A 26,192-nucleotide genomic window follows, 5' to 3' on the forward strand; every position below is an offset into this window, starting at 1 on the left:
CATGCTCCATTCTTTCTTTCCTACAAGGTAATTGAAGGACTCGTGCACTGTGCCACAGAGAAAAAGAGTATGCTCCAGGCCAAGGTTATAAATGCTGAGATGGATATTCTTTGAAGTTTAGAGCATCCCATCTCCTTTTGGTGACTGACCTGAAAAGTGATAAATCTATGCCTGTAACAGCTGCTCCATTAGCAAGAGTCACAGTAGACTCCCTTATTAATTCTACAAGTGCCACATACATAAATATATACACACACACTTAAAGAATATCAAGGTAACAGTTCGGACACTCAAATTAAGCTAGAAGCATGTTGCTTATACCTCAATTGAGACCTTGTGTGTTCACATTATGATACAACCCTTAAAAACACACCAATTTTTCCTCTCTCCCCAACCTCAATCTCCTCTTCACCCAATGCAAAGATGGACTATGCCCTGGGGATGAATCACCTTTGTGTAATGAGGCAGAAGAATGACGGCCTCATTTGTTAGAACATGTGTGTTAAATGTAGAAGGCTGCAAGAGGAGAAAAGAACTGCTAAGATGTAAGGCAAATGAATGATGCCTGAAGAATTGATTTTTTAATTTTTTTTTTTTTGGGGGGGGGTAATTCCCTTCTGTCAGAGGATTTTATGGATGGTGCCAAATGCATAACATAAATCTAATTTCTGCATGTTGCCACTATCACCCTGCAACAGCTATCATCAAAAGATTTTTTTTTCTTTTCTTTTTTTTTATTTTTTTTTCAACATTATAAGCTCCCTGTATAATGTTAAAAACTGAAAAATGGTATACCTAAGAGAAAGATGCTTCAAACCCCAGCTCTTGTGTACCCTGTTTTCCCATTTTCAGAAGGGGAAAAACCACTGCTTCACTAATAGAGGTGCTGAAAAGATAGTTAATGGGCATTACAGAATCAGTGATTAGCCCCAAGAGGAACGTATTTACTTTTACCTTTCCAAAACAAAGTATTTAACTTATCTTCAGAACATGGTTCAGAGAATAAGCCTGGTGGCCTTCACCTGAACTACAGAAGTTGTGTACAACACTGAACAGTATCTCCCTCCAGTAAACATCTCAGGTAATAAATGAAGCAATGGTCACAGAAGAGGAAAAAAATCTCCAAACACGGTACAAAGTCATGTAACTGAGGCTGTACCATAATATGTGGGAAAAACAAACGTAAAAAGTTGCACAGGGAGCCTCAGCTGTGGCCTTTATTATTTGGCAAGTGGTACAATTTACAAAGTTAGTATTTTTAAATGTGGCTTTTTGTATGCTCAACCTGTAACTAAGATTTGATTAGTATATCCCTGACAAGCTCTGCACTGATAAAATTTGAGAAAAATTATTTTGGGGACCTTATTGATTAGGAGGATCACATACTGCTTTGCTTTAAGCAGCCTTGATCTGGCTTTGGACTTTCTGGTCTACCTCAATGAAGGGTGAAAACAGCGGTCTCCATATGCCTACAGGTTTCAGCTTCGAGCATGGTAAAATTCTAACAAATATAACAAATCTTGCAGTCTGTACCTGCACAACTGACTTTGGGCACAATGCCGTTCATGTATACATATATTATAAATGCATATTATGTATGCTCTTAAGCATATTCACAGAGATAAATCTTCAATACTTAAATTTCCAAATCAGACTTGAATTTTCCATGCTAAAACTTTACAAGGAAAAGAGTTGCTCTATATCCATCTTCCTTCTGCTTTCCTCTAAATTATGTGTCTTACTTCACCAGGCCAAAGCTTTAGAAATTTTCAGGAAAAACAACACAAGCTACCATGCAATTTCCCTTTGATCACATTTCTCCTGGTAGCAGCTTTGCTGGGCTTGTTAGCAAGCCAACTGTCAGCGCACAGCAAAGAAATAGCAGCGCATGTCTGTGCAACACGCGGGGCTCACACGGCACAGGCCCACATCCTGCCCTCTGCTACACATGAAGTTCACGGGGGAAAAGGAATAAGGACTCTCTTCTTCCATCTGCTCCGAATGCAGCAGTGAGGCAGGATTCCAACCTAGCACTCAGGAGAGTGCCAAAAAAGGGACTGGCTACTGTGCTGGCTGCCACTCCAGGGCCCCAGGGGTGTGAGGCCCGCCAGCTGTGGGGTGGAGCCGTGCCCCCAGCCAGCTACAGCCTCTGCTTCTGTCTCGCTGCTGGCTCAGCGCGTGGAACGATCGCTTTAAGAAAAGCAATATTGTGCAGTTCATCATGTGGTGCAGGTGTTCACCTTCAACTATCCCTGCCCTGTGCTGGCAGAGCAGCTCCAGCAGCACACATGGCCTGTACTTGCCTGTCTTCCCACGCCACAAAGCGCAGCACCTATGAGACCCCCAGGCTGGCTTTGCTCTGACAGAGGAAATGCTGAGGAAAGGAAAGCTCTCACCTAAATACAAAGAACTCATATTTTTAACTGACTTCCCTCCCATGAGGAGGTGTGATACAACACCACACTCTCTATCAAGACCAACCTCAGCAACTCTAATTTCACTGATGAAGAAAGGAACCTGGTGAAGAATCAAAGGCCTCCACTGAAATAAACCCCAGGGTCAGGTACCACCAGCAGACAATTTGGTCCAAATGAGAGCTGCTTCACATTGAGGTCACAGCTCCTGTTCAGAAAGAATAAATCCAGCTGGTACCAGGGTATGGTCTGTGACGTCTTGTGAATCTTATGTGGACAGACCCAGAAGTCACCAGTGTTGGGTGTCCCCAGCAGGGATGGAGACGCTCATCTGAGGGCAGAGCTCCCAGGCTCATACTGGGACCCCTGTGCAGAGGCTGCCAGTGCACTGCAGCTGATTAAAGAGCACTTTTTAATCAACCCACCCTGTTGAAGCAGAAGTATGGAAAGAAGAGAAAGAAATTCCAGCTGTAGGAAATAAACTGCTATGGACAAGAATTTCTTCAGCTGTTGCCCCAGCCAGCATGGAACCACAAGCATTTGAGCTTGGTAGATTTGGACAGGGTAGGACCCTTGCACACTTGATTTCACTAGGATCCAGTGCTGAACTAGCGGATGAGTGATAGATGGAGATTTAACTGCCAAAATGCATTTTTTCCTCCTAGGAGAGGAAAGAAAAAGCAGTTCCATTCCTGAAAAATAAATTCCCCAGGTTTAAATTACATTAGGGGCATGGTATTTTTTATTTTTGTCTGGACATACATATTTGAGGGTGTTCTAATAAACAGAATATTTCCTCTGACTTTTATTCAAAGGCGCTAGCAAGTTCTGCCTTTTAAAACTCAAGAATTTGATTTGCTATAGTGCAATAAAATTTCAGGCAGGATAATCATAAATTCAGGCCTTTAAAAATAGTTCATAAAAATGCATTTAAAGACTACAAACTGAGTTACAGGCTACCAAACAGTATTTTGACCTCTCCTAACATCCCTCATCATAGAATCTCACTGCTGCCAAACAAATACTGATTATTTTCCAAACAATCGACCCAGAAGAGGAAACAAGTGCATAGAAAAATCAAAGGATGTGTCTAGTGCCACAAAGCAAGACAGTGATAAAGCTGATGAAAAAACCCTTGGTATCATGACTTCATCTTGGAGCTGAATATTCAGCCTTTTTCCAAAGCTGCCACACAACAAAGTTGTTCCAAATTCAAAAGCAAGATTTATATACTTAGACATAACCAAGGTTCAGCCACTTCATGTTATTTTTCCCCTGTTTTCATATTAGTTGCTTGTGACTTTGTACTTTACCTAAAACACATATATTAATCTGAATGCCAATTACTCTTACACATACAGCTGTAAACAAACTAGATTCACCCAGGCAGAGCTTGTTCTTGCCATATCTTTGCAGCTAAGCTGGGGCTCACTGAAGAAGAAACAGATCCCATAGAGATAACCACATTAGTTTTCATGTAATGCTTCAACATGGAAGTAATCATAATTTTCCTCCACAAAAGCCAGTTGTAGCATCTGAATTTTTTCCTGCTGGGCAACATCTTTTCAACTTTTGTATGTCAAAAAAACATTTGAAAAAATGTAAATGCTTCAGTGAGCTACAAACAATGAAAAAAGGTGTTCTGCCTGCCATAAAACCCCGCTGTTAAAATATTAACACAATGTAAATATTGTAATATTGAGGAAGTACACTGTGTCAGTACTTCCTGGCACCATACAAGAGCTTCACTGTTCCCTTCAGTCCCTGCTGTTAGTTTTAAACACACACAACTTAAACAAGGCATCTGAGCTTCTCCAGTCCTGGAGCAGAATTGCAGAGAAGCAAAATCTTACTGTAGGTTCTCTCTAGACTAAAAAACCAAAGTATTACAAGGAATCCTTAAACCCAAACAATTATGTAGATGTCAGTACTTCTGAGGCAAAAAAAAAAAATCCCCACAGTCTTTCCAAAGCTCTTGGCATATTGCTGCCAAACATGGAAAGATCTTTGGGTATGCACTGTCCTCCCCTTCCTCAGAGAAGAAAAACAAGCTGCAAATGCCCACCAGTGCCAAAAGTCTGAAAGCTGAAGTTATTCCTCATGGCAACAGTCCCATTCCCTAGATTTGCCAGTTAAGCACATTACTTGCAATTGACTCTCTCGATTGACTGAATAAGCAGCATTTGTGTAATAAAAAGAATGAAGCAGCTATCTACCATTGGTAAGCCAGATGTTGCTATCAGGTATTAAGAAATGCTGCCTAACTGCTGTAATGATCTATTTGTCATGGAAGTGTCACAGAAAAGCAGCACAGCTTCAAAAAATAGTGAAGGCAGAGAATGGCCTCACTATAGAAAACAACAAAAAATACCTCATACTTGCAAAAAGTCAGCAGACTTGTTCTATGGGGATCTGGGGGCAATTAGAAGAATTTTATTCTACTGGCTTTGGTTTAAAACAAAGGTCTTTGGTTAAAGACAAGGTAAAATCCTGACTGACAAAGTCAAAGGTCTCACCAGTTTGCAATGAAATAGCATAAAGCCTGGAAATCTGAAGTTACCGCTATTTGCACTCAGAGGCCCCTCTGAGTGACATATCTGACAAAGACCATCCTTGTCCCACAGATCTAAATTCAAAACCAAATGAAATACCAGAGAAAGTTAACTGAATGTGTGAAATCTCTAATATTCCAGAAATGTCTAATCTCAGCAAAACTAGGTGCTAGGATTTCAAGAAATGAGTACTACGTGCTGTATTATGACAAAAGAAAGGTGTAAACACTGCTTCATGCTACCACAGGAAGCACGAGAATTCCAAACCCTCACCAACTTTGTAAAATACACTAAATAAATGGTTTATTCCAAGTTTAAAGCATCTGCTGCTCCTGAACTTTCTCACCTTTCACACATTTCCATACACAAGTGGGAACTAAAATAACTTGTACAATGCCCCCATGTACCAGTCAAAGTGTCAGATAAGCCTTATTCTTATGCATAGTAATAAATTGCCCTCGGGGTTAACAGAGATTTTCCACTTAATTTTAACTCGCTCACAGACCCTTATTCTGGAAGGGCTCCTTCAAGCATGTATCCAGCTGTATCACCAGATTTGTATATGGTCAAGACTAACATAAATCTCCCACCCTCAATGTTTTTTCACATGTCAGTTTATCTGCTAAGAAAATGTACTGTGAACACAACACTTAGCCCCTGTATCTTTTATCTTAGTTAAAAGGGGAGAAAAACTCTTGAGAACTCAGTGAGCATTCAGTATATGTAATGGGCATGAGAGGGCTATAAAAAGTCTAGGAACAGGACATCATTCCAAAACTGAACTACTTACTGTGAGGGGGAGTGTTCATTTGTTTGTTTTTAAAAGACAAACAGGGTTTTTTTTTGTCTGTTTCATGAAATATTATAGCTAAGATCCTTCTCCACTTCCATAAATGGATGTTTTTCTTACTCTCAGTGGGTGGTCTCAGAGTTTTGACAGAGGAATATCACAAGCTAAAAACATAGGATGCTACAGAGATAGCCCACCTGCAGTGGTGGTGGATGTGAAGGGGCAGAGGGAAGGTGATTGCAAAGACCAAAACAGACTGTGGTGGGGGAAATCAAAGGTCAGAAATGTATTCACAAGCCTAACAATGGGGAAGCCCTGGTAAAATGAGCAGCCAAAAAGAACAGATACATCAGAAAAAGGAGGGATGCATAAAAGAGACAAAAATGTTAGTGTTCACTTATGCTGGGGTTTTTGTTTTGTTTTTTTCAAAAAGATCCTAATAAGACACTCAGACATAATGCTTGGCATTCCTTTTTGTATAGTTAAAATATTTTGAACACTGGTTTATTTTATATTTCTATTTTATGCTAGCTAATTTAGTGGGGAAAAAAAAATTCCTTTAAAAGCTCTGCTGTAAATCATATGTCAATGCAAATGCCGGCTACTACCTTGTGTGTTGCTTGGTTTCTTACCTGTTTTCTACCAGAAAATCTACCACATATTTCTTCAGACAGTAGAGATGGGCATCCATCAGCCCTGTTCTGATGTGCATTCTGGGGTGCCTGAAAAAGAATAAAAAAGAGAAATCATGAAGCTTTTGCACAGCTGTTCACAAGAACTTGACTTTGCAATGAGGTGAGGGGATAGTGACAAGTGTGCAAAGGTCTGTTCCTTTCCATCTACTGTTGGATTGCTGGAATAGAAGAGCTCAGGCTGCCATTATTGGGCTGTGTATATAAACTTACACCTGCTGGCCCTGGGCTGATTTGCAGCAAAAGAAAACACCTCCTCCAAGGAGTCATTACTCCTGCTACATCTTCTCATGTAAGTGGAAATTACACATTACTGGGCAGGAAGCCAAAGTAATGGGCCCAGAGTGCTAAAAGTTACAGTGGGTAATGTCAGGGTACAATAATTCAAAGCTTCTGGCTAAGTGCCTGCCTTAATATATATGCAAGGCTGGGCATGTTCTGCCAGCAAACACAACACTACTGTATTTTCTCCAACACTTCCTGGAGGGGAAGGGGATGGGGTCTGCTCACCTTTCCTACACTACACATTACAAATGATTGCCACAGCTCAATTACAAAGCATTTGGCTATCCAGTTCAGTAAGGTGGGAAAGATCAGTGAAACTCCCACTCATAATTACAAGCCAAACAGGGAACTCCTTGCTTTTGGAGCAGTGTCAGGTTAATATTTCAGAACCTCAGGAATCTCTGGTAGCTTCAAAATTTTATGGACAAAATTTAAACCATAAAGATTCATTGACTATTGCTTCTCTTATGCTTTCTCTATTCTTGGATAATGGGAACCCTTTTTGGAACCTATCTCAAACCAGCTAGATATTTTAGGCTAATATTACTTTCCCTTCCACAAATCTGTGGCCTCATTTGAGAGCATTCTGGCTGTCTGAACATTTGTCACTAGTTCTCAGAACAGAAAAGCAACAAGAATATTTAGCCTGCAGATTAAAAAAGACAAAACAACAGTCAGGGACTATGCTGAGCTGTTCAAGACATTCATAACTGCACTCATGGTCAGAGGCTATTAAGGAGAGAAATTTCAATCCACACCTGAAATTGTCTCTGTTTTCGTTTTTCTTCCTTTGATGTCTGGATTTCATAATTAAGTTTGAATGAACATATTTTATCACTGTACTCTATCCAACTTGGTTTGCTTATTCCAGAATATGCTAAAGTCAGATGTTTGTGATCATGATCACTTTTATTATGCAGTTAGCTCAGCAGAAGGATCACTCACAAATTGGTCATGCACATAAATATAAATAGTAAGCCAATACTATTACACCAAATATTTAGTAACAACAAAGCTATCAAGAACATCAGGTGTTCTAGTAAGCCATTTTTCACTTCATTTCTCAATTAATGCCTTGAACTACCAAAGTATTTATGTCTTAACATTTCATGACTTATGTGGCATTTCTCAAACATGCCATTCAAGCTACGCATATTTTTGACTATAATAAAATTCTTTAAGTCCCATTTGCAAAGGAAAGCTCCTATAATAGTAGTACAACACTTTGCAATGAAGTATGTAGTACTAGAAAATGATATATGGACTTTCAGTAGATTACTTCATTAACAAAACATGAGCTCACCTAGTAATGCTCCAGTACTGATATTATCAGTGGCCCAGATGTTGCTGTGGAAGGCAGCCCAAAAAGCAATGTTCCTTATGCAAAGAGGATAGGGAATCCACTAATTTTAATGAGAACTTGCAGTTGGAAGTCATTAGATTCCCTCCTGCTCTGCATCCTGAGAATGTTTTCCACATTTTGTGTATGTATGAGAGAGAGAAATTTCCTATCTTCTCTGAGAAGGGTTCCTTTGTATTTATGTAATGAATATAATTGTTTACTGGGAAAATTAACAAATCAATGGAACAAGGCAATAAACATGTAAAAATATAGAAACAGATGGAACATAGGAAGGAGAGGCAAAAAAGGGAGGGAAAAATCCAATTCTTAACCTGAAGATGACTAAAAAGACAAAATTTCTTTAGTGCCAGAATGCCAGTTTTTTCTCTTCTTATTCAAGATCTTTCATACACATCCCCCTTAAGCACCAGGCAGAGGAAGACTGCAGGGGCTAGGCATCGAGCAATGGTGTAAAACAGGAATTCCCCAGTAAATGCTGGTTCTGTCACCAGTGTCTGTGTGGCTCTGACACATGCAGTCTCCCCACCTGCAAACTGGAATAATGCTATTTAGCTACACCACAGGACACTGAGGATTTGTGGGCTAAAGTTTATATCTGCATGCAAGCATTGTACCAAGTTTTTCTGTAGCTAAGCAACTTTGTTATAAAGTTATACAAAATCAGTGCAAGTGGACAAACAGTAGCACACTGCTATCCCAGCTCCTCCATCACACACAAAAAACCTCCCACAAAAAGCAGCCAGACAACAAGATGTACTGAAATACCAGTCTGAGTTAGCTTTCAATGTAGAATATACTAACAATAATGGAACATCATGCTGGACAAGAGGGAGGTCTCACAATGAAATCCTCTGAAATACAGACCACCTAAGTGATTTGCAACAGAATAGTCCCACAGATTAATATTATAATCACAGCTTCAAAGGTCAAACAGGCAAGTTTGGGCACATGCATAAACAAAGCTGTGATTTCTGTAAACCAGGCTCAAGAAGAGAATAGCCACACTAAACCAGACTGATAAGAGCACTCTATCATAACAAGCCACTAAAGATGATGCTCATTTTCACTGACCAGTGCTTAAACCAGTTTATCTTCAGGTAAAAGCAAAGGAGCCAAATAATCTAACAGATAACGGCAAACCCCATCACCATTTCAAATGAGCATCTGGTTACTAATATCGAGAGCCACACTCCTGTCTCATGCCTCTGATCTCCCATTCCATCAGCTAATCTTTACAACATATGAAAAATGAGCCCGTCGCAAGAACAGCTGATACAGAGAGAATCGAATAACAAACAATGCAGGAGCTGACGCACCTAGACTTATTGCTCCGAGGGAGATAATACAGAAGGCTTTTAATTATATCATCAAAGCAAGAGAGAAGGTACTAGGAGGGGCTGGCTGCAGATGGTTAAGTGTTAATGAATGCCGGGTTGGGTGGTTTATCAAAAGAAAAAGACTGGATATGTATCTGAGAGGGTCACCCTTGAGATGAAAGTTGCAACAGCCATTGTTGTAGCTCTTTAATGAGGGAGGAATGTCAAATGTGTACCCTGTAAGAATCATACCAATTACTAAATGAACTTCAGTTCAATCTAGCAAATGTAATCAAGCACAAGTCATTAAAATACACGGTAAAATTCTCTTTGGTGCTGCCACTATAGTGTCTATTACTGTCTGTGCTCCCATGCAAAGGAGGGGGCTGCTCCCAGTTATAACCTCTGTGTGTTAACTGATGGCAGATTTTAGTCCTAATGATGAGGCGTGGAGGGCTCCCTGGCAGAAAGTTGACAATTAGAAGGCTAGGACAAATCTGCGGAGAAGTCAGGGAAAGATCAGCAATTAAAAGAGCAATTTCAAAGAATGCAATTTAATGTGTAAAATTAGCTTTTATTAGCACATAATTCGACAAAATCCTGACTCAGGATGAGAGTGCATAAAGGTCTGTGAGATTCCTTAGAAAAGTCTGTGCCTGTAATTCCTGACACGCCATTGTGAAATAATAAGCAGTACTAACAGGATTGATGCATGCTTCATACATGGCATTGCTTTGAAAGTGGAGCCCAGAGCTTTTCTTTCCCTGATAACCCCCCTCAGGATTTCCTCCCTCAGGGAAATCAACCACTGATAGAGCAAACTTCCCTTGTTTAAAGGCAAGAAGTCGGACAATTGTTTCAACTGTAAACTAATTAAGAGAGATTACCACCAAGAGCTAGAGGTTCCAACCAGCTCCATACTCCCACTGACAGTGTGATAATGCCAGGCTGGGGTCAAAATCATAAATCTGAAGGGAGCACACACAATGCTTAAAGCCAGAAAGCCTCTCTACTAAGCATGGGATATTGCCACATTAACCTCACCACCTCACAAATAAACTAGCTGAGAAAGAGAAATCCCATGGCCTCCTTTTCCCTAACTTCATACAGCTGTTGACGGAAAATATGAAGGTCTTTAAATAAGCTCAAGGACCTAGGGCTGTCTGTACTCTAACACTAATCCAAGCAATGACACAATAAAAATCTAATCATACCTGCTATTAATCTGGCTCCTAAACTTATACCTGAATTACATCCACCGTGGGCTCATGGGTATTAGTTAATCTTCCTCCCCGTCCTTCCAAAGTAAATAAATAACAGCAAGCTAAGTGCAAACTATGCATTCCACACTTGCATCTTTTCTAACTAATGGCATGTAGCTCACATAGTCCATATAGCCAAACACTCTTCTTCCTATCCCCCACACCATGAACTGTGCTCTTGCATGAAGCAGCGTGCAGTCCTGTTCAAACACAGTGCTGACCCCTGCCTGTCTGCAAGAACGTGGTGCTCTCATGTTGATACAAAGCCAGTGTACAGATCAACATGAAGAGAAGTCTCACAGCAAAAGCTGCCAGACCACCTTTAATGTCTCAAGCATTCCTGCTTTTAAAGGAAAAAAAAATAATCCCTAAATCGCATTGCTCATTTACGGGACAGCTCTTGGCTGTAAACTCACTAATAATAAAAGACCACTGTTACATTGGCTCTTCAAAAATCCCAGACACCTTATGACCTTAATTTTTTTTTTTATTTTTTACACAGTGCTTTTGGCCAAAAAGATCCCAAAGCACTTAGCCACATGAATGTCCCCACTGTGTGCCGGGGTTCCTTTGCCCACCGGTGAAATGCTGCCACCTCTGGGCTGCAGAGCTGCGGTGGCGGGGCCAGCCGGGCCCCCTCGCGCCCCTTGACTGCTGCTGCAGAGGAGGGTGGGCAGAGGGGAATCGGAGGATGCTGCTTCTTGGGTGGGATTGCTTCAGTTCTGGCTGAGAAGCACCTCAGCAATGGGACCCCAAGAGTTCAAGATGGTATAAGCTGCTGTGAAGTGTCTCCCAACACATGGCATGAGCCCCGGACAACCTTGACCTCGCTTTCCCTGCTCAGGGGCATCCCCTCACTGTTCTCCTTCCTCTAGTTTTGTAACAACCTTATTTAAAAAGACAGGAGGGCAAGATTTGATTTGGTCCACTGAGGATCTGGCAAGGGAGGACAGGACACTGCAGTTCTGGTAACAACTACCCACCATCCACTCTCACAGCTGCTGCTGCTAAAGAGATGCTGTACCAGAAATGGGAAGTACTTTCCAAATGAAAATGTTTTATTGATCTAGTGACCTAAGTTGCTTGAAAGCCTTCTGAATAATAAATATTTTTCACTTGAAACCTTCACCACATGCCATTTTTCTTTGTTGTATTATGTTATTAATATACCCATGAGACTATAACACAAACTGAACCTTCTTCTGACAAAAACATGCTGAAAACTTTTTGGTAAAGGAACTAACTTTCATTGAAAGCCAAAGATTAAATCATTTTCTCTAGTATAAGGAGCATAGGTTAGCAGTCAGAACTCAGGATTAATATTTGCTCAAGGTCAGTAATGGTTTACAATAAGCCAGTGTGACCTCCCTGTAGAACGAGTCATTTTCTTGGCAACAATGCCAAGTTTTAACGTTAACATCTCTTTTTGACTTCAATGCTGAAGAGCAAGGGTGCCAATGGCTGTGCAGCCACTCCATCACATGAAACTATAAAAAAATGTTTTTCTTCATCCTCCTTCAGCTTCCCCGTATGAAAAGGAGAGCAACAGTAATTCCTCACCCACCCCAAGTCAGAGGAGCGCTCCCTGGGGACTGTGCATGCCCCTGGGAGCACACCAGACACAGCTGCCCGTGAAAGCACTTCCCTACACTTGGTTCTAAGGGTCTTCTCTACCGTAGTGAGTGTGAACAGCTGTAGGAAATAACGCAGGGGCCAGGCTGCCCACAACACTACCATCCCTTTTCTCTTTCTCTGTCACTGGAAAAACAGAGTTCATGCAAATATTTTATACTAGACACTTTTATACTAGATACTATTCTGCTAGAATACCCTGACTGCTATGTATAAACTGGGAAAGCAAAAGAGAGAGACCAAAATTATAATAAGCTTGGAGTTTGGTGTGAACAGAAGAGAATAAATACACTGTGAAGGAGGGCGGGGACTGCCAGAGACATTATTAATAGGTTTTACCCTTGAGCTCTGGCAGCTACTTGTTCTATACACAGAGGAAAAGGATTAATCAAGCCTTGCACGTAAAGGTTCTTTCTATGGTCTGCCAAAATATTTAAAGGGCTATATACAAAGTGTAAGCCTTATTATTATACACATTCAATGTAATCATCTTATGCTACAGTTAAGGCCAGGATGACAATAAAGTAGATTATTGTGTTCTATAACCAATTCAATTCCAACACAACAGGACATGGCTTAGTCACTTAGTTCAGATCTGGTGTTTGAGCTTATTTTTCTTATGCTGGGCTAAACTGTGATTTAAGAGATTTAATTGAGCTTTGGGAAATTCTTTCTTTGCTGAAGAAAGAGAAAGAACTAAAAGTCTGCACCTGGCAACCCTAATAATTTCCAATTTTCATCTAATTTTGCTTCCTATCTCATGGAAATTCACCTTAGTAAATAATTGTTCCCTAAAATCACCAGGGCTGAAAGGATGACAACACATCAGAGGAACAAGTTTTAAAAAAAACAACTGAAGCTGGAGGATTGTATAGAGGCTACTGAAGAACAGCAGCTCCTGCTGCTCCCTCCTACATCAGCTCCCAAAGGGCTAAGCAGTAGACATATGATATATATTTTTAAATCAAATAATTACAGTAAATGCATGGGAAACAGTGAAACTGAATACTAGGTCAAAGCTGCAGGTCACTAGCAATATATAGCTTCAACACAGCAAGGCTGACACAATTTCTTCATGGCACTGGCCTGGACTCAAAGGCAAATAAAACTGTACTTGCAGTGTGAGCCTTGCATGACAAGGTCTGAAGACCTTCTGCACCTTTCAGGTGAGGTGGGTCCTTCTTAGAATTTATCATCTGCAAAATTTGGAAATTTAAGGTAAGAGCGTAACTTTGGGCTACTAAGATACATAGGCAAAAATAATTTTTTCTTCCCCCAACCTTAAATTGCAAGTAAAAGCATAAGCAAAAAACCCCTCCAAAGCTGAAATAAGCATAAATATTTGACTTGCATTTCACAGGGCCCAGAAGCAGAACAAATTGAAGACATCACACATATCCTTGGGTTTCCCATTGTGAGTTGCTGTCCAGGTACCTCATGAGAATCACCTTATTCTGCACCACCAGTTTATTAAAATTAAAAATATCTCTTTAAACCTGTCACTATGTACAGGCCACAGGCTGATCACTCACTTCCCTTTGCTAAGATCTTTGCCTGATAAGCAAATGGGCTCTTCAGGACAGAAGATGCACCTTTGTGAGTCTTTCTGTAGAACATATTTGCATTCAAAAAAGTTAAATTTCACCAGACTGAAGAACCTGACAAGAGCCTGATAGCAGATCATTAGGGTTAGAAGTAAGAAGAGGAGAAGAAAGAAAAGACTACATATTAGACAAAGCAGCATCTGGCTCCCACCAAAAAATATAATCTAGAAAGCAAGAAGACATGAGCTTTGAGTCCAAAGACGGGAAAATTTAAGTGTTACGGTTTATATTAGCAAAATCTATTCAAATACAGCCCATGTAAATCCATTTCTGCCATAAACCTGGCAATGCTAATTTCCTTCATTTACTGTAAGCAAATGATACTTTGTTCCTGCTCCTTGATGGTCTGTAGCTTCCTTAGCTGATGCTTTAACCTATGTGTGTTTTTTTTATTTTTGGCAACTACTGCTTCTGCCTCAGTTTTGACTGACAATATACTTTTACTACTGTATCTGCTCACATATGAATTCCACTGGAACCTTGACACTTTAGCACTTGACACAGTAACCACTCCTCATACTGATGAGATCCCAAAAACTGCAAGCGTCAAATATTTAATTAGGTAATGAGAACATCTTTATCTCAGGCAGAAATTAAAGTAGGCACAGAACTTGGCTCTGCAGCCACTGTGAAGGGAGCCTGGCTGTGACTGCCAGGGCACAGGCTGCTCCACACCTCAGCAGTGCTGAAAGGGTACATAAAAGAAAAATACATGTTAGAAAAAATTCTTCTAAGGAATCAGCACTCAGACTTCAAGAATCCTGTTTCCCTACAGGAAAACAGAGGGGTTTCCTGACTTGGTTACACTGAAGTCATGACTCAGCCTGTGTATTCAAACACATCCTCAGAGACATGCTAGCTCAGATTTAAGGGAGCATCAGCCTTGAGCTGTGAGGTTTCAGGACAGTGAGATCCATCAGAGCTTGGGACATCATCAATTTTAGAGTACAGCCCAGTTCTGCAGTAAAAAAAATCCCAGGTGATAGGAACATCATGCAAGAAATACAGATATACTTACAGTCTTTTCTAGTTTTAAAAAAACTATACCATTTATCAACTAATATTTTGACAGTCTCAAACAAGAAGTTCATTAAAAGAATGTCTTAAAATTAGCACGTTATTTTTGCAGAGTGACAGCAGAATTAAACGCCAAAGGAGAACTGAAGTCAGACTGAAGCCACTGACAGACATCACTCATCTTTTCAGCCCAAAAGAACTTTATGATTATTTCTTTTAATAGCTAACTGGCATTTTACAAAACACCATTAGAAATATCATGGAATGATGAATATAGGTATCAGAGGGAAAAAAAAAAAAAAAAGGAAAATAGACTAGACAAAAAAGTATCATCACCACAAGACGACCTTAACATCCACCCAAAGTCCAAATTTGCATTTTTTTAAACAAGTAATTACAGTGGTTACAACCACACTGGATTAGTTTCTGGTTAGACCAGATTACTCATGATCTAAAATTTCCAGACTTGTTAATAGCTATAACAGAAGTTGCTGCTTCTTATTACTACAAGAAACTGAACTTACTTACAACTAAAACACTTTCAGGAAGATGCTGAAGTTGGAGCTCTATACCATTAAGCCCAGATGAACAAAAACATACTGCACTAAAGACAGAGCTGGATTTCCAAGAATCTCTCTCACCTTTCACCCATTAGCAGCATCTGAATAAAAGCTTAAGGTTGAGCCGGAAGAATTTTACTCCTTTGGAACAGTGATCATACAGCAATTAGAATACTGCAGAAGAAAATCCTGCTGAATTCAATGCAGTGAGAAGGTACTTTGAGCAGGTTTCCTTCCTTTTCTGGAACAGTTATTGCTGACTGAGAAACTTCACACACACTAGAGTGAAGTTTCTCTCTTCAGCACATGCTGAGGTAGGAGCTGTCTTTGTAAATAAGTAGGCAAAAAAGCCCCAAACAAACAACAACAACAACAAAAAACAACACCAAAACATGTTCTTGAAGGAAAAGCTGCCTGGACAGCTAATAAAACACTGCTCATCTGTGTATTATCACAATTTCAATAGTAATTTAAAAAATTTTTAACTGCAGCTATGAAGTCCATTTTCTGGCCAAAATTACCACATATTTTATTGCTATGACACCCAGTACATAACTTGTCTGGAGATAGAGTGGTTTCAGCAATGAAACAGATAGGAGAAATGTCATAAATCTACATTTCAGTGGTCCCTCACGGTGAAAGCAGCAGTAGAGAACCATTTTCAGGACAGATCACAAGCTGGTATTGAAAAGTAAGTGAGAAGACAGCAACTGAATCCTCCCTCTGTTGTTTATACCACCTGGGCAGTGAGTTTAAACCTCACAGCCTAGAAGCAATAAACTGGCCATGGCAAGTACCAGAGCTCAGATGTTCCATCATTTGCTCTTAGAAGAGCTCTCTGTACAAAAACCAGAGCAGCGACAAATCCAGTCCCTGTCCTTTGCAAGGCTAAACTCATGGCAGGACAATTGCTTCATCTTGAAACATTTAGTCAAACAGAAACAAAAAGAAAATGGGTAGTGGACGACCTGAAGATTATAATTTACAATTTTACATCAACCTCAGATACTATTAAAACAAAACAACTTCTATTCCCTTCTTGCTTGGAAAAGACTGGGACCATTCTGTTTGTGGCTGTAGACTGTTTCAGTATTATCCAACTGCATAAACGAAACTAGTGTCAAAATTAAGTTTTAAATGGCTTGAGGTTTATAGGAATTAAAGAAGGAAAAATTAAATTTGAAACTCTGCTTGTTTACTAGCACTAATTAAATATGCCAGATTTCTGGGCAAGCTTCCTAGCCTGTGGCTACTACGTTACTGGCTTGTAAAACAGTCAACAAGTGCATGAGTACAAAGCACAAATACAATAACAGAGATTTCGTGTACAGTCCTGCCCTTAGTTTATAAAGAAAAAAAAAATGTATTAGAACCAATCTTTAACTATAAAGACCTGTGCTAACCCTCTAGACTATGCTAGTAATATAAAAAAGGCCCAAGTCTACAATGGCTGCTTTTGCAGAGACACTTAAAAAAAAAGTAAACACAGAGAGAGGTAAGAAGCAATAAGCACAACAAAAATGAACAGGAAGCCTTAAAAGACCAGTTTAATTCTAAAAATTCCATGCTTCTGGGCTCTGCTCTCAAAATAATTTGCTATTAAAAATAAAAGGGAGTTTTAGCATTGCAACAGAAGAGGTGGGTCTGATTCTTCACACCACAGAAGCTGTACTCTTCACAAATAGATTTTATTACTATATTGGACTTCACCTGGAAACAGCTTTATTCCAAAAAGCTGGAATTGCATATTTAATGGGAGCATGGACCATATCTTTGAGTGTATGATCTTTTACACTCTCTACTTTTAAGATAGGTAATATCTTTGCACAATGAGCTCATAGTCTGTGAGGAAACTACAATAACCAAGAAACGACAAACTGAAGCCAATCGCACAAGAAAAGGAGTCTCTGGGGACAGAACGGCAATGCCACCTGTATCATCCCTAGGTGATCAGATACCTAGGTAGGTAGAGAAGAAACAAGGAGGGACAGTAAGAGCCTATGACCTAGACACCGTTCTTTGCACGCACTTCTTTCAGGAAAAGCTCCCCACTTACTTTCTGTGGCTGAAGCAGCTCTTTTTACAAAAGCAGCAAACAACTCTTAATGAAAAAACACTTGAGGACAATTTGCTGCCTTGACAGCTTTAACGTGAACAGCCTTTCACAGCAACTCAAATTAATGTGTGTTCCCACTGTACAGTAGTCTTGCTCAGCTTCAAGGAAACCAGGAGTTAGGCTTCCATAAAAATTCAGCCATGCAAATATTCTGCTGTAAAAAGAGGCATAAACATATAACTCTTCAACTTCCAGAATCATGTACATGAGGCAAAGGGAAATTATATAAAAATAACTAGGTTTTTGTTTACATCTCTGATTTAGAAGAGCAATTCTAGAAACTAAATTGCTTCCACAGAGGCACTGGTTTAATTAGTCTGCATAGCATGCTTTATTTGTGTTCAGACCTCTGACGTACATTGATAAAAAAAGAAAAAAAATACACAGTGGACACACACAAAATAATTGCCTAAACTTTTTCTATGCCAGATGCAAGTAGGAATTCTCAAACACACTTTCATGAGCTCTTCCCTACATGCAAATGATCCTTTTTTAATATACACAAACTATGCATGTTTTCAATTAAAAACATGACTGGATCAATTGGATCATATATTTTTGCAAACCAGCCAAAAATCAAACACAAACTGAAGCCATGAAGGAATTTCTGGAAGTACAAACCATACTCAGTTCTACTTCTGGCAACGAGAAACACCTCTCATTTTGAAACAATGCTAGAACTGACAGCAGTGCACAAAAACATGCTGTCATTCAGCAGTGAAATAACTACATTAATGAACAGTACTCAGAAGCCAAAAAAACCCTAAGTGGTCAAAATCTTAGCTTAGCAAATAAGCCCCCTATGATCAAGTAACAGCAGAACACCGGCTTCTTGCTTTTTTGTGACTCTTAATCTCAATTTTGGGTCTTACTATTCAACAGGATGACAACATGAGTTCCCCAGAGACGTGAACAATAGATTCCCTTCAGGACACAAACAGCGGCAGGGAGGGTGACAATTTTGCTTAAAGTAACAAATAGGACTACTAAGAATGGGCTCTCATACACGTTTTTTCCCCATTGCATTTTGATCCCTGTGAGTACAGACATTGCTTGTCCTTCCTCATGGTAGATTTAAATGGTAGATCCCAGAATTTTGGGAATGGACATTCAAATGAAAATAAGATATTACTCACTTTTAGAGACAATGTACAAGCTCAAGTCAGTGTTTACCTTGAATGAATACCTCTGAAGCTCTCCAGTTTTTCTGTTCTTTATAACCTCATTTAATTCTCCCTATACATGCATCACCCAGCACGCAGGGGTCAACAATTCTGACAAGCAAACTTTCACAGAGAAGTCAGATCAACCTTTGCAAAGCCACAGCCACATCTTTCCCTTGTGTACACTGCTTAACTCTCCTGTGTGCACAGCACACAGCTGGTGGTGGCCTCACATCACCTTCCCAAAACCTCTGCTCATTTCAAGCTTTTGGATGCTGAACAATTTGGTTCAGCTTTCACCCCCTCACCACACAGTAACTTTTCAGGCACTGCCCAATAATAAAAACATTCACAGATCAGTGTATCTAGAACTTAGGAAACAGCCATATCCTAAGATACCTAAGACTGGATATTTCCACTGAGACATGAATTAACACTCATGGCCAATATTTTTATTGCCATTGGAAGAGCAGTGAAATCAGCAGTAGATATGCAGGCACATGGCAGGTAGCAGACTGATGCCTTCCAGAAGTCTTGACTGGAACTTGTGAGTCACTTCCACTGTGAACACAACAAGTTTTCATGTAGGAATATTAAGAAATCAAAGCAGAGAGCATCAAAGTAAACCAAACTTTTACATTATTGTGCTGCAGTTTGCAATGATCTATCATTCATACTCAGTACTAGATACCTTTCTCATATTGACAAGCTCATATCCTTTCATCCACTGCCTCAAAGATGGTGAATCAATCAGCTAGAACTTCAAAAAACAGAAATGAAGGAAGAGGTAAAGTAACTGATTTCTTTGCAGCAGGCCACTGAACTGCAAGGTAATTTCTGCTCTGGAGTCTGGCATTTCTGCTGTTCATCACATTCTTGATTTACAGATTCATTATAACTTTTTTTATGCATGCAACCTTTATGAGGCCGCTATATAGTAGGGCAGTATCACTTTGTTTTATTACATTTATTTATGAAAACATTCACTCTTTCTGTTTATGGATAAAACTGTCATTAAAAAAAGTGAAGAAATGGATCATACACAGCTGCCCAAATAAACTTGGAAGATGTTATACAACAGATTGCTTGCAAAAATATCTGTCATGGTTAGCCTTTGGAGTGATCACCTTCTAAAGGGAATTACTCTTCTACTGTGAAAATAAACTATTTGAAGAATTATAAAAGATTATGCTCTTGTTTGATATTTGTATTCTGCTGGATCCTGAAAGTGCTGACCAAAGCTATATATATAGGTTACAAAACCACAGTTCACATCACAGAATTTAAAAGCTGCCATCAGGTGGCCAAACTGGAAGCGGAGAACAGCAAACAAATGCACGAACTGAGGAAACACAAACATCACTTTATGCAGAACAATATGGACCTGACAAAGCCCAGGTGACACGATAGTTTCTGCAGCAGGACTGACTCCTCCCAAGGAATCCTCGTGGAATTTCCTCAGGATACACAAGGCCTGGGGCTGCTCTGCCCGCCCAGCGGTGCCACTACTTGTGTGTCAGCTCAGGCGCATCACTCAGCCCTGCCAGACTCGAGCCAGCATTTGTAAAACCAGTTTGTATGCATGCAAGGAGCTACCCACCTATACACAAATTCCTGCACACCCAAGAGGAGGGACTTGTTAATGCAAAAGAGAATATATTTAATTTTTCACTGCATGTCCAGTGACTTTGTAGGAAAAAAAAATAAATTAGTACACTGAAAGGGAATTAGTGGAGTGGTAAGAACAGCAGTGCATAACAATGTAACACACAAATACTACAGGCATCTGACATACAAAAATACAAGTGCTGAAACTGAAAATCTGGGTTCAAACATGACCTGTAGCTCAGGCTGGATGCAATGTTAGATCAGCTGTTCCCTGAAGGTCATTTTAACAAGTACTATTCTGACTCAAAGTGTGGGAAAGCCAACAGGTAATACCAGAGCAGCATTTTACATTTACACTACTGACATAAATGCTCATTAGTTATGCCCCTGTGAGACAGGAAAGTAAAATTGCATAAGAAAAGAAAGTATGAGACATTAAGTGGATTTCTTAAGGTCACAAAGCTAGGTAGAGAGGTGAGATCTCTTGGTGTATAAATTAAAAGGCATTCTTAATGCAAACAGGTGATAACACACCAATTCGTATTAAGTTTATTCCTTCCAGCACTAGATCTCCCAGAGAACTCTTCCTCTGTAAACACAAAGGTTGCTTATTTTAATGGTTCCCTACACCAAAAAGATTAACACCTCTATTTTTTTCAAACAGAAGAACAGATTAGAAAGAAAAAAGGTCAGACAACTTTTCTGCAAATCCTTTAATTCGACAGTTGTCTAGGGCAGGAAAAGTAATTTTTTAACCCCAGGCATACAATCACCCCTATTACATATGAAGGACTGGAATCTACATAATATCCCTAGTATTGTAACATTTTTCTCAATCAAATATCAAGGACATAACAAAAAAAAAAAAGCTAAAGTATTTTTTTTTTTCCAGTATGCTCCCTTCATATAACAATGTAAATCAGAGAACACATAGAATCCTGTGTTCTAAAGCTACACTATGATGATAGGGGACATCTAAAACAAACACATGTGAAGGACATACTCCTTTAATCTGAAATATATACTATTTTCTCAAAGAGTAAGATATAGAAAAGCATACCAGCAAGTACCAATTTGTCTCACTGATCTACCCCTCAATAACCAGACGCTACTTTTAAGTATACTAACTTAACACAGGAATCTGAATTGTATAAATCAATGTCTCAATTAACATTTTGTTTAGGAAGAGCTACAGAAGAAAAACAGAATGTAATCATTTGCTAGCACAGTGGCTCCAGAGGTCTGTGAATGTGTGCAAGAAGAATAGAGTTGAATGTGGGAAGGGTCCATTATTCTTTCAATAGCGTCTGGTGCTGCAAAGTATGTACTTGCATACTTTCCTACTGGAAGAGCTTAAGTCTTCAGTAGCTCCTTGGTCTGGGAAAATGGCAGGCACCCAAATACTAACCCAGGGATCTAGGAACAAGATCTACCTGAAGAACAATATTTTTCAAGTGGCCTTAGAAGTGAAAAATGGCCATAAAAAGAAGTCTCATTCCCAAGGGCTTCTGTCTGGCTGCTGTTTGTCAGGTGCTGTTCCCCACACACATCCTCAGCACATTCTAAAGCAAGAATGGAGAGAGGGCCTCTCTGAAAATAATCACACTTGCTGAAAGACCAGCCCTGCATAAATATCCCTAACAACAGTACAAACAGAAATCAGACTTCTTGCCCGATACTTTAGTTGAAATTTATGGCACCACTGGCCATGATTCTGTTATTACTATTCTACCTGGCTAAGGTTCAAAGTCACAGAAGTGGGAATTTCAGAGGTATTTTCAGAAATGATGTAGCTCATCTGGGGGAAAAAAAAACCAACCAAAAAAATTTACTTAGTTCTACAAATGCTGTACCAATCCATTAGTGAACAAAGCTATATATTACACATACATGTATACATACATGAACACATGCACCATAGAGATGGGACAGAGAAGTTAAGGACACACATGGCCTCTGAAATTATATTTAATGCTACACCTTGGGAATAATAAAGCAAAGGGGGGGGGAAATAAAATCAAAGGGAATACTAGAAGACAGTCTCTGGTGCTCTTGCAAATATCACCAGCTGCTGGATGATTTATATGCAAAAAAACTAGAAGTTGAGCTTTAACTTAAATTTCCCTGCTTTCTTACTGGTTTGCTTCCAACCCTAGGAGTTTAATTAAAGTCCATCAGCCAAATTTTTCTGAGGGACGTAAGTTATTCCTTTTTTCAATCCTTCTGTACTAACTGACCCAGATTTTTTCAACTCTTGAGCTTTCACCAGCATGATTATGAATACACACACATTTTAAAGAAGGTTAAAGAATTTCACGAGTATCAACCCAAGAAATACCAACAGCTGCTGCTGGCTAATATGCAGGTATGCAGGTAAATGCAACTTATACTAAAACAAGTAACAGGCCAAGAAACAGCATTTTGTATTGCCAGTTCACATGTCAAGATCTAATAGCTACCTCCTCTTCACTCTTAACAGAGTACATAGTATTTGGAGACTGGGGAAGGAGGGCTCTACAAGAAATCTCCAGGAAAAGTGGATAAGCAGTTTTACTGCTTGTAAAAGGAATCCCTCTCTCATCTTCTCTAGCTGGGGAAATGGTGCAATAAATTTGATGAAGAAAGGAAGGATTTAAAGCCAGAGAAAATTAGGATTTCTCAAAGCAGAAACACAGAGAAACATGCTGCCCTTAGGAATAGATCTCTGCTATTTACTTGATCTACTGGAAGAACTCCTGGGGAGCATGTCTTAGCAAGAGAAAGGAAAGTTTGCTATGCTCTTCATTTCCTGTGTAATTCCAGAAACTGCCAGCACAATGCTGTTTGGGGAGAACCACACTACAGCTATTCAACAGGGAATTCGGCATTGTATTCTGAATGAATGGAAACTTTCTCAAAGATATATATTTGCTGCAACTGAAGTAGAATGCAAACCCAGCAAACATGTGAGCCCACATACACCTTCAATCAGCTAATTGCAAATTGTGACGCTTTCCATCAAGACTTACATAATATTCTTCGCAGTATGAAACATCACAGTAAATGACTCGGGTTAGAGTTCACAGAAGCCATGAATTAAGTGCAATAAATCAGCACTAAAAATATTATGCAACTGCAGCTCAACTGATACCAAGTGTAGCTAATTTTAATGGAGAAGCCCTCACTTTTATGTATCCTTGCAAGTTAGTGATTTGGGATCTCGGTGACCAGGATAAAGGAATGGCTCTCTGAAATCTGGATTTCTTAGAATAAATGGTTCCCTGCAAAAATTCCAGGGGAATTTCCTTCCTGCCACTGCAAAAACCTTCTGCTAAGTAAGACAATTTAAAGGACTAAAAATGCATCAGTAACACAGAACAGTAAGGGAACCACAAACTTTGGCTGGGTTCATGAGCCAGAACCTCATCCCCAAGCAGAATCAGACCTTTTAACTGAAGAGGAGCGGTCACATGGCTCATTTCAGCCTTACTTTGCTTTAAGCTAGGCTGTTTCTTCCCCCCCCATATTCCACATTGGCTGATAAATTCCCCAACGGCGGGTGTTAACTAACTCTACATTCCAGTCTGCTCTGCGTCATGGAGTTCCACATCCCGCTGATGAGGAACACATGGCGGACATGTGGTAGGGGAGAGCCTGACAGCGCTCGCACAAGCAGGGATAACTCCTCTGACCTTTGGCTTTTTTCTCTCTGTACCATCCCAACTGCACAATGAGGAGTCTGTGCCCCTCTGTCACCTACTGGTCACTCTGGGATCACAGGACACAAGCTGAAACCCTAATATTTCAACAGGCAGCTACACTGAATACACATTATAGCTGAAAATGTATGCTGAAAGCAAGAAATTGATCGTTCTGTGTCTCTGCCCTAAGCAAACCATCCAGAGGAACTTTTGACCATACAGGTTACATCTGGAGCAACTGGGGTATATCACAAAAAGAACCATGGCTATGCTTCCTCATCAACTCTGTGAAATAAGGCAACTCACAGCCTTCCTAAAAAGTACACAGTGGCAACTGCATTAAAGCATTAAGATGTCTTTCTAAAATGAACAGACCATTTATCATCTTTTTAAGACCTGAGCCTGGCTTAGAGTAACAATGAGCCTCAACTTCAGTGCTGTCCAGACTGAATGACTCATGCAGAGTACTACTTTTACCAAGTCACATGGACTTGAGGGTGTCCAAGCAATACAGTCATCCCTTCCTCCTTCGAAACCTCTGAAAAGTAAAACCAAATCACAGGCTAAGTGCTGGTCTGAGACCGCAGCAGACAGACAGACAGACAAATGACTAATGACAATCCATGCAACATACATTTACTGTCGATTAGAAACCAAATGCTAAGCCTCAAGCTTTCTGCTTTTAGCCTTATGCGTACTAGAACACTGGTCAGAATCTTGCAGCAAAATGAAAGCCATTGACAATAAGCTTTTCTATAACTACATTCAATAGAAGCTCCTGCTAATATAATATACCAGACTCTGAGATTCATGACCTCTCACCTGTACAAGCTGTCAAGACACAGCATTACCTTTCTTTTATAAATAGGACCTGGATATGATGTACCTTCCTTTCAACCCCTGCCAATGTATGAATAAAATAACATGACAGCAGCAAAACAATAAAATCCCGTGGAAGCAACAGTATTAAGATCAGTAATAGGACTATGTTATTTAATAAAGTCAATGTCTCACTAACTGCTTTTATACTATGTTCACATTTATTGCACATATAAAAGCACCAAATTGAAGAGTTTTCATTATACTTGGCTACATTAATTTTAGAAATAGCAAATAATTCTAAAAACACTTCGTTTCTGAAGTTAAAGGCTAAACTTATCACCAACAAACTTATAGAAAAAGCAGAGCAAGTTGAACAAAGTTTAAATGCATAATAAAAAGGGCAAACTTTCCAAGAAAATTAACATCTTTTTGCTACAGCAGCTACTCTTAGTGAGCTGAGAAACTAAAGAGGCATGCAAAACCTACTCAGGGCATCCTGAGAACATCTACTCCAAACTCATGTCTCAAACAACAACAAATCTTGGGTCAACATCTTTTTCTGAAACGTTCAGCAAAAATCCTCTTTTCTAAAGAAATATGATTAAAACTACATCAACATTTTTAAATTGTGGTTATAGTTTGAGAAGTTAGTGTGTAAAAGTCACACCCTTTTATTCAATAGACTTAGTTCCCCTGTTTTGATTCTGTCAGATCCACTTGCTTTACTGGCTAAAATAACTTTTTACAGCTTTCTAAATTCCTATTAGTACTGTGAAACCAATTCAATTCTGGGAAGGGGAACCAAATTCTTTTCTGGCTTGTGCATCTGTAAAAGGATTATTACCTAAATCAACGCATACAATTTCTATTTTTTGATAGAGAAGCCAGAAAGAACCTCACTTATTTTCTGGATGTTAGTCAGAAAATGTTATTTTTGTTTGTGAGAAGAGCAGACCCGGACTAATTGAAAGAGCAGATTTGGATCAACAGAAAAGACACCACTCTATAGAGGTCATATTTTAGAGAAAAGGAGTTATATCCAACAACTTTCTATGGTATTTCTCAAAATACCACTTAAATGAAAAAGAAACTTTGTCAGAAAATTTTGCTAATACTGAAAACTCCTACATTTTTAAAAGGGAAGACCACCACCAAAGCTAGGATGTGTACTCATTCTGTACACAGCTGAGACCAGCAAAGAGTTTTTGCTCCTCAGGGTTTTCCGACTGAGTTGCATTACTGCATACCCCACTTCCCTGCCAGTGGCACTGTTTGTGGGGACATCTCCCAAATGCACAAAGAAAACAGAACCAAGT

At 39.6% G+C, this 26,192-nt stretch overlaps 1 protein-coding gene across 2 annotated transcripts in view; it reads right to left on the reverse strand.

Moving 5' to 3' along the window:
• The window catches only part of EIF2B3 (eukaryotic translation initiation factor 2B subunit gamma), a 104,268-nt gene that overhangs the window by 46,728 nt on the left and 31,348 nt on the right, over positions 1-26,192 (reverse strand). For both annotated transcript variants that reach the window (XR_009278001.1, XM_058842841.1), the window contains exon 5: positions 6,389-6,478. Coding sequence is in view for 1 of the 2 variants with exons in the window: in XM_058842841.1 (XP_058698824.1) it covers positions 6,389-6,478 (90 nt within the window). In the remaining variant the exon portion in view is untranslated. The remainder of the gene's footprint in view (positions 1-6,388; positions 6,479-26,192) is intronic.

Source organism: Poecile atricapillus, chromosome 7 (genome assembly GCF_030490865.1).
Source record: "Poecile atricapillus isolate bPoeAtr1 chromosome 7, bPoeAtr1.hap1, whole genome shotgun sequence".
Taxonomy (NCBI): domain Eukaryota; kingdom Metazoa; phylum Chordata; class Aves; order Passeriformes; family Paridae; genus Poecile; species Poecile atricapillus.